At 33.5% G+C, this 16,383-nt stretch overlaps 1 protein-coding gene across 2 annotated transcripts in view; it reads left to right on the forward strand.

The window, feature by feature from the left end:
- LOC6558099 (fat-like cadherin-related tumor suppressor homolog) overlaps positions 1 to 16,383 on the forward strand; it is a 32,815-nt gene that overhangs the window by 6,851 nt on the left and 9,581 nt on the right. For both annotated transcript variants that reach the window (XM_032735558.2, XM_032735566.2), the window contains exons 2-14: positions 3,895 to 4,774; positions 5,797 to 8,481; positions 8,557 to 8,764; positions 8,831 to 8,892; positions 9,604 to 9,759; positions 10,051 to 10,423; positions 11,800 to 12,808; positions 12,869 to 13,051; positions 13,123 to 13,297; positions 13,441 to 13,703; positions 14,547 to 15,264; positions 15,332 to 15,515; positions 15,581 to 16,021. In XM_032735558.2, the coding sequence (XP_032591449.1) occupies positions 3,929 to 4,774; positions 5,797 to 8,481; positions 8,557 to 8,764; positions 8,831 to 8,892; positions 9,604 to 9,759; positions 10,051 to 10,423; positions 11,800 to 12,808; positions 12,869 to 13,051; positions 13,123 to 13,297; positions 13,441 to 13,703; positions 14,547 to 15,264; positions 15,332 to 15,515; positions 15,581 to 16,021 (7,303 nt within the window). In that variant the 5' untranslated portion in view covers positions 3,895 to 3,928. The remainder of the gene's footprint in view (positions 1 to 3,894; positions 4,775 to 5,796; positions 8,482 to 8,556; positions 8,765 to 8,830; positions 8,893 to 9,603; positions 9,760 to 10,050; positions 10,424 to 11,799; positions 12,809 to 12,868; positions 13,052 to 13,122; positions 13,298 to 13,440; positions 13,704 to 14,546; positions 15,265 to 15,331; positions 15,516 to 15,580; positions 16,022 to 16,383) is intronic.

The following is a 16,383-nucleotide window of genomic DNA, read 5'->3' on the forward strand; positions in this document are numbered from 1 at the left end:
TCAGTTGCAGTCTTAAAACGATTGCTTTGCTCTTGCGAATCAAATTTTGGCATAAACCTATGTCCAGATATAGTTAATGGCGTTTCCTATGTTATTACTCGAGCACTTAATCAATCGACCAACTTCTCTATAGAATTTATCATCCAATATCGTTTTTTTTAATGATTTCGGGCCTTTACGTACTGAAGTGATTTCCACTACCCATTGTATTGATAATATTCGATTTATATATACAAATTGAACTATCGAAAGGATAATTAATAAAACTAATGAGAAAAAGTCTAAGTCAAATATCTTAAGAACATGGTCTCTATAAACGTTAATCTCCAAAATTTAACGATATATATCAAGAATGCTTAAGTGGTGTTATTATTTTTTCGCTTCCTTTAAGCAGATTTCGCTTCAAATGAAAAAAAAATATTGAAAGAATTTCATGAGCAGTACTACTTCAAATTTATAAGGAGAAACACTATATTAAAAATCAATATTTGAAAAAGTCGCTACACTAATTGTTTGTTTTTTGATTCGAGAAAACGTGTCTTAGTGGTCCTATTATTAGGTTCGGAACTGTATATATTTATGCACGCGTTTGTAAATAAAAACATGCGCAGCTAAGTGTGTAAAACCTTTCAAGTGAAATATGGCAATAAAACTAGAAAACTAGAATTTAACAAGTGGATTCACGGTATCACTGTAGAAAATATAACTTTGAAATTTCAAGAAGATGGCTTCCCTTTTTAATATAGCTTGCGAAGACGATTCCGAATCCACACTGAATGTTATTCCATCAATTATGGGCATATGTAACTAATAATAAATGGTGAAAGACCTTTTATGCTACCCTATTTGAAATCTAGCTCTTGATGATTTCGATTTAATTACGGCAGAGCAGCTTAATAGTCCTTCAGAAAGTCGGTTGTTTATTTTATACTTTATTTTGTTTAAAAAATGTACAATGCATTGAAGGAGACGTCTTCGACCCCATATCACAAATGTTGATTAATCAGATAGAAGCTTTACCTAAAAAGTATTAAAAGAAATATTTATAAGTTCTTTTTAATTTATTTGTCTTTAAATTTACTTTTAAATGAAAAGTTCGCTTAAAAAAATTATAAAATATGTTAGACTATAAGCAAAAAGACATATTTCAAGCTTGGAACTAAGATTACATCACTACAAGGCAAGTGCTACTGTTCTTTCTTAGAAGGGTCATAGAAGGGTCGATCCTTAACGAACTTGCAATACAATACAAATAAATACCAGTGAGAACAAACCCGACGGAGAAATATTTTGATACCAATAAGTCATATCATTTGATAAGAGGCGCCACAAAACATGGTGGGTGTAGCCAAGAAATACCGGACTGATAATCTGTAAGCTAGCTCTTAAGTTGTGGAATATATAGATTTCTGCCGTTTTTTTGGGCGGGGGTGAGAGTGGTCCAACATTTGTTTTTAGCATTTGAAGTGTTGGTGTTACTAGCAATATACCTTTCCAATTAGGTACTCTAGTTTTCAAATAGTGCGAATTATATAATTTGATCAACTTACACTTTTAGATATATCGGGTTTTTTGACACGAAGTAAGCATTAACATGTATTGATTAGCCGATCAGCAATGTACCTTCCTGGCTGTATTTTTAAATTTAGGGTGGGCGTTGCCGATAATCTTTGAGAGACATTGCCAACAATCTACTAACCGTATTTAATATATTTAAAATTGTGAGAGATATATATTATGTTCCAAGCTTCAAATCTCTAGCCTTAAGTGTGGACGGACAATCATCATGACGGGCATTGCACAAAACCAATATAGTCTTGTATCTTCGGTATCAGAGTATAAAAGAAGATATGGGTCAATAACAAATCAATTTGCAAAACTCAAAAAACAGTGTGATCCACTAAGTTCTGTAGTGCTACTTCAGCGGATTCGAGTGATTGTGATTGTGAACTAGTGTTTTCACTCCCAACTGGGATAATTGTCGGTGGTTTTGCTTCTGGCAACATCAATTTACAAAATATTCGTGCGTTTCGTATAGAGTACATCGAAAAACTGTGCTGGTTTATCAGGTGAATATTTAACTACATGGTCAGAGTGGGGCTTCAAGAAATTTTTATCTTTTTCGCCAAAATTCTAGTAAGAGTTTAGTTAACTCTTAACAAAGCATTGCGCTTTCCCGCATTTTACAACATACCAATTTGGCTATTTTCCTTCTGACTACATGTTTTTTATTTAAAACTGTACTCAAAGCCAGAAAATTGTATATGAACCGTACTATAATCAGCTGTAGTCTCGAACGTACATAAGAAATAAAAAGTTCAACAAATACATATTTTGATACGAGAGGAATTCAACGCCTTTCGATGGTCAAGTCCTGTCACTTTGCTTTTTAAAATGATAAAACTACAGAAAAACAAGCTGCAGCTGGTAGAAGAAGAACTGGCTTCAGGTCCACTTGTTCGTTTATATTTTTGCGTAACATCTTTGACTTTAATATGATAAAACACAACTGTTTGTTTTCTTTAAAATATGAGTTTCTTGCAAACTGCGTCAAAGTTTTTAAAATGTTTAACATAATTAAGATGTGTTAGATCTTAAAAATAATGTATACCGAGGATTTAATTAATATTTTGGCGTTTTTCGAACCTCTCATTACTTATTTGAGATAGGTCAGAATAAGAAGGAATGTATTATAATAATTTTAGTAGTAATTAAGAATGCAAACCTTGGTTGATGTTATTTTGAAGCAAATATGACTATTTATTTATTATTACGCAAAAAAAAAACGAACAATTTTTTAGCTTGTATTAAAATTGTCTTGTAAATTGTGAAGATTAATTCTTGTATGAAAAACTGTTTGCTTATCGAAACATCTGAACAAACAAGAACATTATTAACATCAGACCACTGATTTTTTTAAATTAAGTTTAAGTGTGAGCACGTAGACTCCAATCTGCCAGAGTATGTAATCGTCGGCGTGCCTCAGATTGACGTTTTTTGTTTTTTAATGAAATTATGTTTTTATTGCTCTTAAGGGGAATCTTAATCAGCTCAAATTAAGCAATATTTTTGTTATACGAATTATCAATGGTAAAACATATTTCATGTCCCAAAGGTGGTTTGATTGAAATTACATTTTTTATACAATGAATCCTTTGAAATTGAGTAAAGAGGTTATAATGGTTTTGTCCAAATGTATTCAATAGGCAGAAGGAAGCATCTCCGACCACATAAAATAAATATTTCTTACAAGAGCTGGAATATGGGTTCTCGTGTACCACACGGAGATCAAGTTTGCTTTATTTTATTGATAACTGTCTCCGTTTCTCGAATAACGATACATATCGATTTCCGATAGCAATAAAAGCCATGATTTTAAAGGCAGAGGATTTTAATTATAATTTAATATAATTATATCCATTGACATCGACATATTAATATTCAATTTTACCAAGATCGGATAAGACACACTCAAGTTATAGTCGAATATCTATTGTATATCGACTCGGCTGTTGATGCTGATCAAGAATATATATACCTCATGGGGTCGGAGAAGCTGCCTTCTGCCTCTTACATACATTTGCACAATACATTTAGCCATTTTCAATATAAAATTGAATAATAATAATAATTTGTACATAAAAATATGAGTTATTACGTCATTTGAAAAAATATATTTGCCCTTCAAGACAAAATTATTTATTGAATTGCTCTGACTTCATAAATACTTTGGTCTTATATAGCTCCCATATTAATGAATCGCTCGAAAATGATGTAAAATACTTTTTATTTTATTTATTAGGATATGCAGACCACTAATAAAGTGTCGATTAATCACCGATCTAGGATGTTGAAACTTTTTAATTTAATTAATTATTATTGCTTTATTTTTAGGAAGGAATACCATGTGGACAACAGCTAATAGCTAATGTTTAATATGCATTTAAATAAATATGCCCAAACTGTTAAAAGAAAAAAAGTTTATTTACTTCAGTGGACTTCAATAATAAGTTGTATTTGCCTAATTCAACCTGCGCTGTCAACCGACGATGGAAATAGAGCGGCTCTTTCACATCATAGGACAATTTTGGATAACAAGCCGGACTTTAGCCACCAAGTCTACAATGTTACAATACCTGAAAACAGTCTTGGAAAAACATACGCTAAAGGAGTACTACACGAAGATTTGGCCGGAATTTCGATAAATTCAAATTACAATATCACATACAGAATAATAAGTGGCGACAAAGATAAGCTTTTTAAAGCTGAGGAAAGACTTGTGGGAAACTTTGCCTTTCTAAACATTCGAACGCGAACTAGTAATGTTGTTTTAAATAGAGAAAAAACTGACGAATACATTCTAAAAATACGAGCTCATATTAATCACTCTCATGGCAAAAACATCTCTAGATATGAAACGGAAACAACGATTCATGTACAAGTTTTGGATCGAAATGACTTAAGTCCATTATTTTACCCAACTGAATATGCGGTAACTGTTCCTGAGGACACCCCAAAACATCACAGTATTCTAAAAGTTATTGCAGATGACGCTGACTTAGGTGTAAATGGTGAAATTTATTATAGTTTTTTAATCGACAGCGAAAGTTTCGCAGTTCATCCCACTACTGGCGATATTACCATTCTGAAACAGCTTAATTACGCAGAGAATTCGCACTACGAGCTTACGGTTTTAGCTAATGACAGGGGCTGTGCTATTCACCAGCAGAATCACCAGGCCAGCAAAGCGAAGGTGTCAATAACTGTAAAACAGGTAATTATCATAAATTCGACTATAAATCTTAAAACTAAGAAATTGCCAAACACAATTTTTATATAGGCGCAATTATGAAGACATACAGTCCAAACGTCAACTGTTTTACTAATTCCCCGGGCATGGGCACCTATATATTCATAATATATATCTATTGATATCTCGATTCGTTCGTGAATACTTAAATTTGACTTACCGAAATTTAACTCCCGCTTACTTTTCTTATATTTACTTTGGAAGGTAAAACGTGCATACACAGAAGTACACACATTTATGTATATATATATATATATATATATATATACGCAAACGTAACGGGGTAACGGGGGACTGCAGAATTCACACAAAGACATATTGGCGCTTGCGTCGATTATCATGACATCTCTTTCTCACACACGCGCTCGCATATTTATGCATACAGAAAATGGTTGAGGCAGCTGATAGAAATGAGATCAATATGATAATATATTTTCGACAATAATTTGGGTCTTTCGTATCCGATCTCGATGAAATTTGGGCAGTTGATCAATAATATGCATATGCACATTATATATTTATTAGAAGATCCTGCCTTTAAAATTGTAGCATTTATAGCTATCGAAAATTTAAGTGTATCGATAATCGAAAAACACAGGCAGTCGATAAAATAAAGCAAACTTGATCTGCGCCTGGCATACGAGAATCTATTTTCCAAATTTGAAGTCTCTAACTGTTATTGTCTCTGAGATCTGCGTGTTTATACAGACAGACGGACGGACAGACGAACATGGCTACATAGACTCGGTTGTTGACCCTGATAAAGAATATATATACTTTATGGGGTCGGAGATACTTCCATTTTGACTGTTACATACATTTGCACAAAACCATTATACCCTTTTTACCGATTTTTAATTGGTTCAGGGTATAGATATGCTCACTGCGGCTATCACTGGTTGCATTCATTTAATTAGAAATTGGACTAAACTTATATATTCATCTTATCTTACTATTATCATATTCATATTCGTACATATTTTTAGGTAAACTTAAATGCACCCGAAATTTATGCAAAAACTTTTTCGAGTGTGATACCAAATTCCGGTGCTCTGATTTACGGCATAGTAAAGATAAACGATAAAGACATTGGAAAAAATGGAGAGATAAGAAAATTGGAAATAACTGACGGAAACCCAGATGGTACATTTCAATTACTTCCCGCAGAGGCAAAGGATGAGTATTACATTGAACTAAATAAGTTTGCGAGTTTAAATGAACAGCAATTTGCTTATAACCTAACTCTACGAGCTGAAGACTTTGGCATACCCTCCAGATCTACTTTTAAAACAGTAACGATACACATACTTCCGGAAATCAAAAATGTTCCCATATTTACACAAGAAATTTACGAAGTTTCGATTCCGGAAACGGCGCCGGTTAACATGCCAGTTATAAGACTTAAAGTGAGCGATCCTGATTTGGGAAAATATGCCTTGGTATATTTAGAAGTTGTCGGTGGAAATGAAGGCGGCGAGTTCCGTATAAACCCCGATTCTGGAATGTTGTACACACAAAAGCGTCTCGATGCCGAAACAAAATCTAGTTACACATTGACTGTGTCTGCCATTGATCAAGCGGACGTTGGATCAAGGAAACAATCGTCTGCCAAAGTAAAAATTACTGTAGAAGATATGAACGATAATGACCCCATTTTTGAGAACATAAATAGAATTATATATATAAATGAGAATGAATTAGCTGGCTCAATTGTTACAAAGCTGACAGCAAAGGATAAAGATTCTGGTGAAAATGCATACATATCTTATAGTATAGCAAATCTAAATGAAGTTCCATTTGAGATTGACCACTTTTCTGGAGTTATCAAAACCACTAACCTAATTGATTATGAAACTATGCGAAGAAACTACACCCTCCTCGTACGTGCATCAGATTGGGGACTGCCATACAGAAGACAAACTGAAATTGCAATAGATATTATTGTACAAAATATTAATGACAATAGACCACAATTCGAGAGAGTTAACTGTTATGGTAAAGTAATCAAGTCCGCATCAATTGGATCTGAAGTTTTTACTATTTCCGCTATTGATCTTGACGTTGGAGATGAAATATCATATCGATCAATATCTGGAAATGAGGATGGTTGCTTTAATTTAGATTCAACCACCGGAACTATCTCTATTGGCTGCAATTTATTGGACGTTGGCATTGACGATCGAATAATAAGAGTAATTTCTACAGATGGGACACATTTTTCAGATGAGTTAAGTATCAATGTACATCTTGGTCTGGATCACTTAACGGAGCAGGGCAATATTTTGCACGGTTATGGATCGTTCGAATGTCGAGAAACTGGTGTGGCTAGAAGACTCGCAGAAACATTAGCACTAGCCGAAAAGAACAACGTAAGAAATGTGTCGTACTCTGAAGTAAACAACTTGGCATTGACACCAAGCAGATATGGGCAAAACATTCATAGACCTGAACTTTTAAATTTTCCCCAAGAGCTTACGTTGAATGAAAGTATTCAATTGGGTACAACGGTAGCTGTGATCGAAGCTAGAGACCGAGACTTGGGATATAATGGAAAACTAGTGTTTGCAATTGCTGATGGAGATTTTGATTCGGTATTTCGCATTGACCCAGACAGTGGCGAACTGCAGATTATTGGCTACTTAGATAGAGAACGCCTTAGTGAATATATTTTAAATATAACTGTCTATGACCTTGGTCATCCGGCGAAATCGGATTCTAAAATTTTGCCCATCACAATAACAGATGCAAACGATAATCCACCTGTTTTACAAAAATCGCTAGCAACACTTCGTCTCACAGAAAATGCTCCGAAAGGAAGTATCGTTTATTGTGCACATGCAACGGATGCAGACGTGGGAATTAATGCGGAAATCACATATAGCCTATCTGTTGAATTTAAAGAATTTACTATAAATAAAACTACAGGCTGCATTGTGCTTAGTAAATCATTGGATCGAGAGCACAAAGATAAATACGAATTACATATAGTTGTAAAAGATCGTGGATCTCCAGTTTTATCAACAGAAGCAATTGTATATATATTAGTTGATGATGTAAACGACAATGCCCCAATATTCGGAGTGCAGGAGTATATGTTCAAAGTTCGTGAAGATGTCCCTCGTGGAACTGTGGTAGCGGTCATCGAAGCAATTGATAAAGATCTTGCCCAAAATGCTGAAATCCTTTTCTCACTCAAAGAGGATACACAGGAAAAGAATCTGTTTAAAATTGATAAACACTCTGGTGCTATACGAACAGAAGGTTATTTAGATTATGAAAACCGTCAAGTACATAATCTTGTGATCAGCGCTATTGACTGTGGAATTCCATCATTAACTGCCGACATGCCCATAGTAATTGAAATTATTGATGTGAACGAAAATCGATTTGCTCCAGAGTTTGAAGACTTTGTTTTTGAAGGTAAGATAAGAGAGAACATGCCAAAAGGCACTTTGGTCATGAAGATCGCCGCTCGGGATATGGACGGCATGGATCTGAATTCAAAAATATCGTATTCAATCACTGGTGGAGATGGGCTTGGAATATTTTCTGTTAATGATCAGGGTTCCATTCATTCCTTAACTCAACTCGACGCGGAATCTAAGAATTTTTACTGGCTAACATTATGCGCTCAGGATAACGCTATAGTGCCATTTAGCAATTGTGTAAAGGTAAGATGTTTAAAATCGTACAATCCTAACATATTTAACAACAAGTAAATCAATTGTTTTTTGTTTTTTCCTTAGGTTTACATTGAAGTTGAGAACGAAAACGACAACATACCATTAACAACCAAACCAGTATATTATGTTAATGTAACTGAAGGTAGCTCTGGAAAAAATGAAATAATCCAACTGAAGGCAGTAGACCCTGACATCGATCCCTCTCAAAAGATTACATACAGTATTATTTCTGGAAATTTGGTTGGATATTTCGACATAGACCCTAATACAGGTTAGCACAAATTCTTAAAAAAAAGTGTATAATTAAATTGCTTATTTAAAACCCAAATTTATTTAGGTGTTCTAAAAACGACAGAACGGAAACTTGACAGAGAAAATCAAGCAGAACATATTTTAGAGGTAAGTTGTTCTTTGAAAAGAAACAAAACAACAATACCTCTTCTGCATATATTTTAATATTCTTTTGATTTTTTTTCTGATTATTCACGCATAAGCTAAGACAAATTTTAAGTGAATAATTGAGCATCCATCAAATTTCTAATTCATATGTGAACGGCAATATCTTGAATTAATTTACAGTAAGAGTTCTCTATCCAAGAGACATCGACTGGGAGATACTTAATACTCTGAAATGAAGTGCCCTAGTCATATTGGTTATGATCTAGGTAGAAGCGCGTGAGACACTCTCATCAAAATTATCTTCTTGTTCGTAAACAATATTAAATATTAAAGTTATGACATTGTCTTTAAATACACGAAATATCTGTAAATATTACTATGTGTTTAATATAAAAGAGTAGAAGTCGAACTTTTGAAATACGGTCAATTTTGTGCTATTTTTATTCTACGTGATTCTTTTGGGCAAAACTTGCTGTAACCATTTTTTAAACATTTAAGAAAAACTACGTCCACGTTATTATTGTTGTTTCAAAAGACAAAAGCTAAAATGTAAACGCTCACGGACATAATTTTTAAAAATGCGTTCAATTAACTTGACGTCCACCTCAATGACTTAATTCTCTCTTATGTTGACTTAAACTACTCATCCAGATGTGCAAAGGAATATTTAATCGTATTAGTAATTTATTCACTGTACTTTAATCATTTCAGGTTTCTATATCTGATAACGGATCGCCTATATTGACGTCTACTACACGCGTTGTAGTGTCAGTATTAGATATAAACGATAATAGTCCCGTCTTTGATCAACGTGTTTACAAAGTTCAAGTCCCTTCTACGACATATATCAACGAATCTATATTTCAGGTACGTACACATTGCTTAACCATGAAACACAAATATATTTAAGAACACTCAAGTTTAATTGCTTGAGTAATTACTATGCTAAAAGATCTATGTTCAAAGTTCTTTGGTCTAAGGAACCGAATAATTTTAGTGTTTTGTAAAAAGAAAACTATATATTTTCACTCACCAAATTTCAAAAACTGAAAACTTTACCTCAGAAAGGACATAAATGATAATAAGTTATTGGCCTTAGTCGCATTTGCAAAATGTTATGTGAGAAACATTTTTTAAATGGATAATATCATTTTTCAGGTTCACGCAATTGACAACGATGATGGTGAAAATGGTAGAATAACATATTCAATAAAATCTGGAAAGAAAAAAAATAAATTTCGTATCGACAGTTATAGCGGTCATATTTTTAGTACAAAACCATTAGAACCTGATTCCGAATTTGAAATCAATGTTAAGGCCGAAGACAATGGAATCCCCAAAAGAAGTCAAACTACTCTAGTTCATTTTGGTGTCATTCCTGTATCTCCAAATTCTCCAAACGCACCTTCAATTATGAATAAATCAATAAATAATATAGTAGATTTGACGGAAAATGATAAGCCCGGTTTCTTAGTGACTCAAATTCTGGCAGTTGATGAAGATAACGATCAGCTATGGTTCAATATAAGTGGTAAGTGCATTCATTATTTTATTTATTTGTGTAACTATTTACAGCTGTTTGAGTGATTGGAGAGATCTCCGCATAAGCGCGATGGACTGAAATCAAGTTTATGTAAAGAGCCCTCTGTGTTATTTATAATATAACCACTTCCAGTTGTTGTTTAATTGCTTTATATACCGTTCCCGATTTTCCTTAAAATTGAATAATAGCTTTTGTAGAAATAAAAATACTTTATATATACATATATGTATATATGTATATTGGTTACCATTTTATTATTATCGAGTCTATTGAATGAGTTTTCCTGGTTTCAAGCTTCTGATCATAGCTGTTCAGAATGCCAATAAAATTTTTTCACATATTCAGAAATTCGACATCTCTTGTTTTGTCGTAGCTAACAATGAGTATTTTACTTTGTCAAATACACTGAGATTTCTGCATTTACTTTGCACTCCCCTTCAGCGTTTTTATCTGCCTGCTTCAATTTATGGAGCCTGGCCCGAGTCAATATAAACTTAGGAATATCAGGTATGACTTTAAGATGAGTCATAAAAGCGCATACACAACGAAAAAGGCTTGCAAATGTATTGATTGCTGCTTGCCGTTTAAAGTTGATGTCAATATTCGTTATTTAGTTATTTATCTTGGAGTATCGGTACGTAGACACTCACTCAAATATTTATGTATACCGAATTTATTAAACGGTTGGACAATACATGATCGTAGCAGCTAATGATTTTACACGCACATAGTCTACAGCAAACGTTATCATCTTTTTTTTCTGCTTTTTCGGACGTCTTGTTGCTAACTTATGTTATAAAAGTTTTAAGCATTTACTTGTTAGGCTGCCCTTAGGGCAAAAGCTCGTTAGTTAGTTGCAATATTTTCACTCTGGAAAATTATGTTTCATGTACGTGCCAAAAAGAATGACACATCTCCGACTCAATTCTATTCTAGATCAAAAAGATCAATTTTTAAATTTTAAATATATGTTGAAGGTACAAAATTTGTTACATTGGGGGGTCTGTTTCATCGATGATCAGTAGCCCTAAATATAGTAGAGTAAATTTCAGTTCTCCAAAGTTAGGCGATAGGCTTGCGGGAGCTTCAATGAAAATTATAACTATATATGTGTTATATTAAATTACAAATTTGTATACCTTGTATCCAATAAAAACGGATAAGCAGTGTATGAAGAAGTTTCCCATCCCATAAGGTGTGTATAATCTTGTTCAACACCAGCAGCTGAGTCGCTATACTCATGTTCGTTCGTCTGTAAACATAAAATATATTTACATCCTTCACTCTATTGAACAGCATAAAAATGTTTTTTTTTTTTTAACAATTGCTTAGACCTTTAAAAAAAAAATTTTTTTTTCTTATAGGTGGAAATGAAGAAAACCATTTTTATATTGGGAGAGATTCCGGAAATGTGCTGCTTTCGAAATATTTGGATTACGAGACAGTGACATCTTATAATCTAACTATTAGTGTAACTGATGGTTCAAATATAGTGTACACGTGGCTATTCATTCAAGTTGTCGATACAAATGACAATGCTCCACAATTTACGAAAGAGATATACCATGTAAATATTTCTGAGAACATTGATGAAGAATCTGTTATTATGCAACTACATGCCACTGATAGGGATGAAGATAAAAAGCTATTTTACCATCTACATGCTACACAAGATCCATCATCCTTAACACTGTTTCGTATTGATTCTATAAGTGGTAACGTGATAGTCACCCAGAAGCTGGATTTTGAAAAGACATCGCAGCATATACTAATTGCTTTTGTTAAAGATCAAGGAACACCAGGAAAGAGGAATTACGCAAAAATAATAGTCAATGTACATGATCACAATGATCATTATCCAGAGTTCACAAGAAAAATTATTCAAAGTAAAGCACCCGAAAGTGCAGCGATTGGTTCGAAACTTGTTCAGGTTACAGCCATTGACCGAGATAGTGGCCAAAATGCTGAAATACATTACTCGATAATTACCGGTAACGTGGGCAGTATGTTTGAAATCGATCCCAAATTTGGAATTGTATACTTGGCTGCCTCTTTGGACATCAATAAAATGCAGGAGTACATGTTGCAAATAAAAGCTGTGGACCTTGGTCATCCGCCATTATCGTCTCAAGTGCCTGTGCATATCATTGTCACTATGTCGGATAACGATCCTCCTAAGTTTTTTAACAACTTTGTTTCACTGGAAATGTTCGAAAATTTGGGCATTGGATCATTTGTAACACAAGTTGAAGCTCGATCGTCTTCATCAGTTTTCTTCGATATCATCGCTGGCAATGTCAATGAAAGCTTTCGGATTAATCCGTCTACTGGGGTTATTGTTATCAACTCCAATGTCGATTATGAAATAAACAGGTAATTAAAAGATATAATATATATTAAAACAATTGCGACTCAAAAGAATTCACATTTCAGAATGTTTAATCTAACAATCAAGGGAACTAACATGGCATCTGCGTTTTCCCATCAAAATGTGATAGTGCACGTGTTGGACGTAAATGACAATGTACCGAAATTTCTCCAAACTGAATATATCGGAACTCTTTCAGAGTCCGCCAACTTGGGCTCTTATGTACAAAAAGTTGATGAAAAAAAACGGTACGGTCACATTTTCTTGATGTTATATTTTGCCTGTTATATTTTGTATGTAAATTTTCTCTATATTTTAGTCATTTAACTGTAAACGCATTTGACGCAGACGTTGGATTAAACGGAATGTTGCAATACAAAATCCTTGATGATTTGGCGAAAAATGTTTTTAAAATTGATTCCACAACAGGGGCGATTGAAATTTTACGCAGCTTGGATTATGAAAAGAAGTCAAATTATTCATTTTTTGTGACGGTAATATCTTGAAATTGGAACATTTAATATCTAAATAATCTGCTTTTATTGTGGCACAGTTTGTTTAATGACTGCACAGTTTTTCATTTATTTCATTATTAAAAAAAGCTAATGATGCATTATTTTGAATTTTACTTTTATAGGTTAGTGACATGGGTAAACCAAGCTTACATTCGACTACAAAAGCTCACGTAGTAATCCTCGTCACCAATGTAAATGATTGCCCACCAGTATTTAAGGATAGAGATCTTAACGTCACTTTGTTTCTACCAACGTTTGAAAATGTATTTGTTGCTCATATTGGTGCAATTGATGCAGATAACGATGTCATTCGTTATGATATTGTTGACGGAAACAACCCAGAATGCTTTGAAATACATCCACTAACTGGCGTTTTAACGACAAGGTAATTTTATTTTTCAACAATATTCTTGCAGATGAAATGGTAATTTTTCTAAGCAAATTAGATTATTAGGAAAATGGCAAGCTATATCGATATAGAAAATTCTGTTCCCAATTGTCATTTTTGTTTGTCTGACTAAATGATCGTGTTAATATCTAAAGTACTAGAGCAGTTGACAATAATTTTACTGGGTGAAACACCTTGATATCCACCGATAAATTCGATTATATAATCATATCATATGCTCAATAAAAATGGAAGGAAAATATGTTAGAAAGTTATGAAACTGACAAGAGAAAACAGCATATCCGTTGACATACATTTTATATTGTTTCAATGGTGCATTGTTCATCATTAAGGTGATCAAATGGGATCTAATGCGACTAAAAGTTGTGAGCATACATTTTGAACACTGAAGTTCCAATAGCAGGTACGGCCAGACAGAAACAGCATAACGGACATTGCACTAAACCATACATTCTTTAGTATCCTGGTAGTTTGGGAAAAATGAAATTATTTAGGTCCAAGGCTTCAAGGCTTAGGCCAAGACTTCTTAAACTTTTGAAACAATTTTAACTTTTTTTTTTAATAAGAGTATTTGGGAATAAGAGTGCGAATGAAGTTTCATAGAAATTATTAACACATCTCATATCATATCAACTATTGCAAACAAAATGAAACATCGATAGTTCGATCATGATATTTATGTTATGATTGATGCAAAAACTTGAATATTAAAAAAGTGAAGTAAATGAAGAGGAATTGATAATTTTTTTTTCAAAAATTTGTTTTTGCAACTTTAAATTGTTAAGATTTATTATTGTAATTGTTTTTCTTTTATTTTAGAAATGCCGAATTCTTAAACAGTGAATATAATTTGCACGTCCGCGCCTCGGATGGATTGTACTCTACCATTCTACTCGTAAATATCCATATTGAGGCAATAGTGAATTCAAATTTCGTATTTCAAAAAAAAATATACGAGTTTTCTGCTTTCGAAAATACAACAAAAGTTACGACAATAGGATTGATAAATGTCATTGGTAATGCATTGAATGAAAATGTGGAATATAGAATTCTGAATCCAACAGAAATGTTTACAATTGGAATAACTTCTGGAGCTATTAAAACTACTGGCATAATCTTTGACCGCGAAACACAAGATATGTATAAGCTCTACTTTGAAGCAAAGTCAACCGTATTTAGTGGAGACAACATTAGTACTCGTAGAGCACTTACTTCAGTGTATATTTCTGTGCTAGACATAAATGATAATTGTCCAATGTTTGTCAACATGCCGTATTACGCTTCTGTATCTGTTGGCTTCACGAAAGGAACCATTATATTGAAGGTGAAAGCAATAGACTTGGACAGTGCAGAGAATGGAGAAGTTCGGTATGAACTGAAAAAGGGAAACGGTGAACTTTTTAAAATAGATAGAAAGACTGGCGAGCTGTCAATCAAACAAACAATTGAAGGCCATAACCGCAAATACGATTTAACAGTTGCAGCATGCGATGGTGCTGTAATTTCATGCTGTACCGAAGTTCCGGTTCAAATAAAGGTATTCACAATGGTTTATATTTAAAATAGGCGAAATCGAATTAATTGTTGTTTATTTTATTATCTAGGTGATTGATCGTTCAATGCCAGTATTTGAAAAACAGTTTTATTCTGTGAGCGTGAAGGAAGACGTTGAAATGTATTCTGCCCTGTTTATATCTATCCAAGCCGAGAGTCCATTGAAAAGGAAACTGATTTATACAATATCAAGTGATGATTCAGAACAATATTTTGAAATTGATTATAGAACAGGTAAAATATATTTGATAACCTCTATGTGTTAAATATGATAAGCTTATTATTATGTATATTTGCAGGGTCCTTGTGTGTGGTAAACGAACTAGACTATGAGGAGAAAAATGCCCACGAGATATCAATCCGTGCTACTGATAGCATTTCAGGCATTTACGCAGATGTTTTGTTATCCATTACAGTAATTGATGTAAACGATTGTTATCCAGAAATTGAAAGTGATAATTACAATATTACCTTACCGGAAAATACGCCATTTGGATCACAAATATTACAAATAAACGCAACTGATTTAGATTCTGGTGCAAATGGAAAATTATCATATTTCATTGAATCCATTGATGGTCGCAATGATTCCGATACTTTTTACATTGATGTTAGTGAAGGCTCCTTGTATCTAAAAACACCGTTGGACTATGAGCTAAAGCGTTATCACCACGTTGTTGTGCACGTTAAAGACCATGGCTCTACGCCACTAACTTCGAAATGCAATGTCTTTATTACAGGTAAATCACATTACATTTATTAACAGGTTAAAAAATGTATTATTTATTTTCTGCTTATGAAAATGAAGTAGCTTAAAACTTGAATTTTTTTCAACCGAAATTTCGCTAATTTGTAATCCATGTATACGAATAGTTTTGGCGGATTCGCTAAAATATCCATAATTTGTTGATTATTTGTCGATATACCTCAAGGAATATATTCCCTAGACATTAAAACTTAAGAGCGGCTGTAGTTCTAGAAGCTTGAAACTGATGTTTACCTAAAAGCTTACCCCTGAATTGAGGAACTCATTAATCAACAACCCATCCTAGCAGATGCATGCCAGTTGCCCCAGGCATATCCCGTCTTTGATACATCTTTC

Source organism: Drosophila grimshawi, unplaced genomic scaffold, assembly GCF_018153295.1.
Source record: "Drosophila grimshawi isolate 15287-2541.00 unplaced genomic scaffold, ASM1815329v1 contig_78, whole genome shotgun sequence".
NCBI classification, from domain to species: Eukaryota; Metazoa; Arthropoda; class Insecta; order Diptera; family Drosophilidae; genus Drosophila; species Drosophila grimshawi.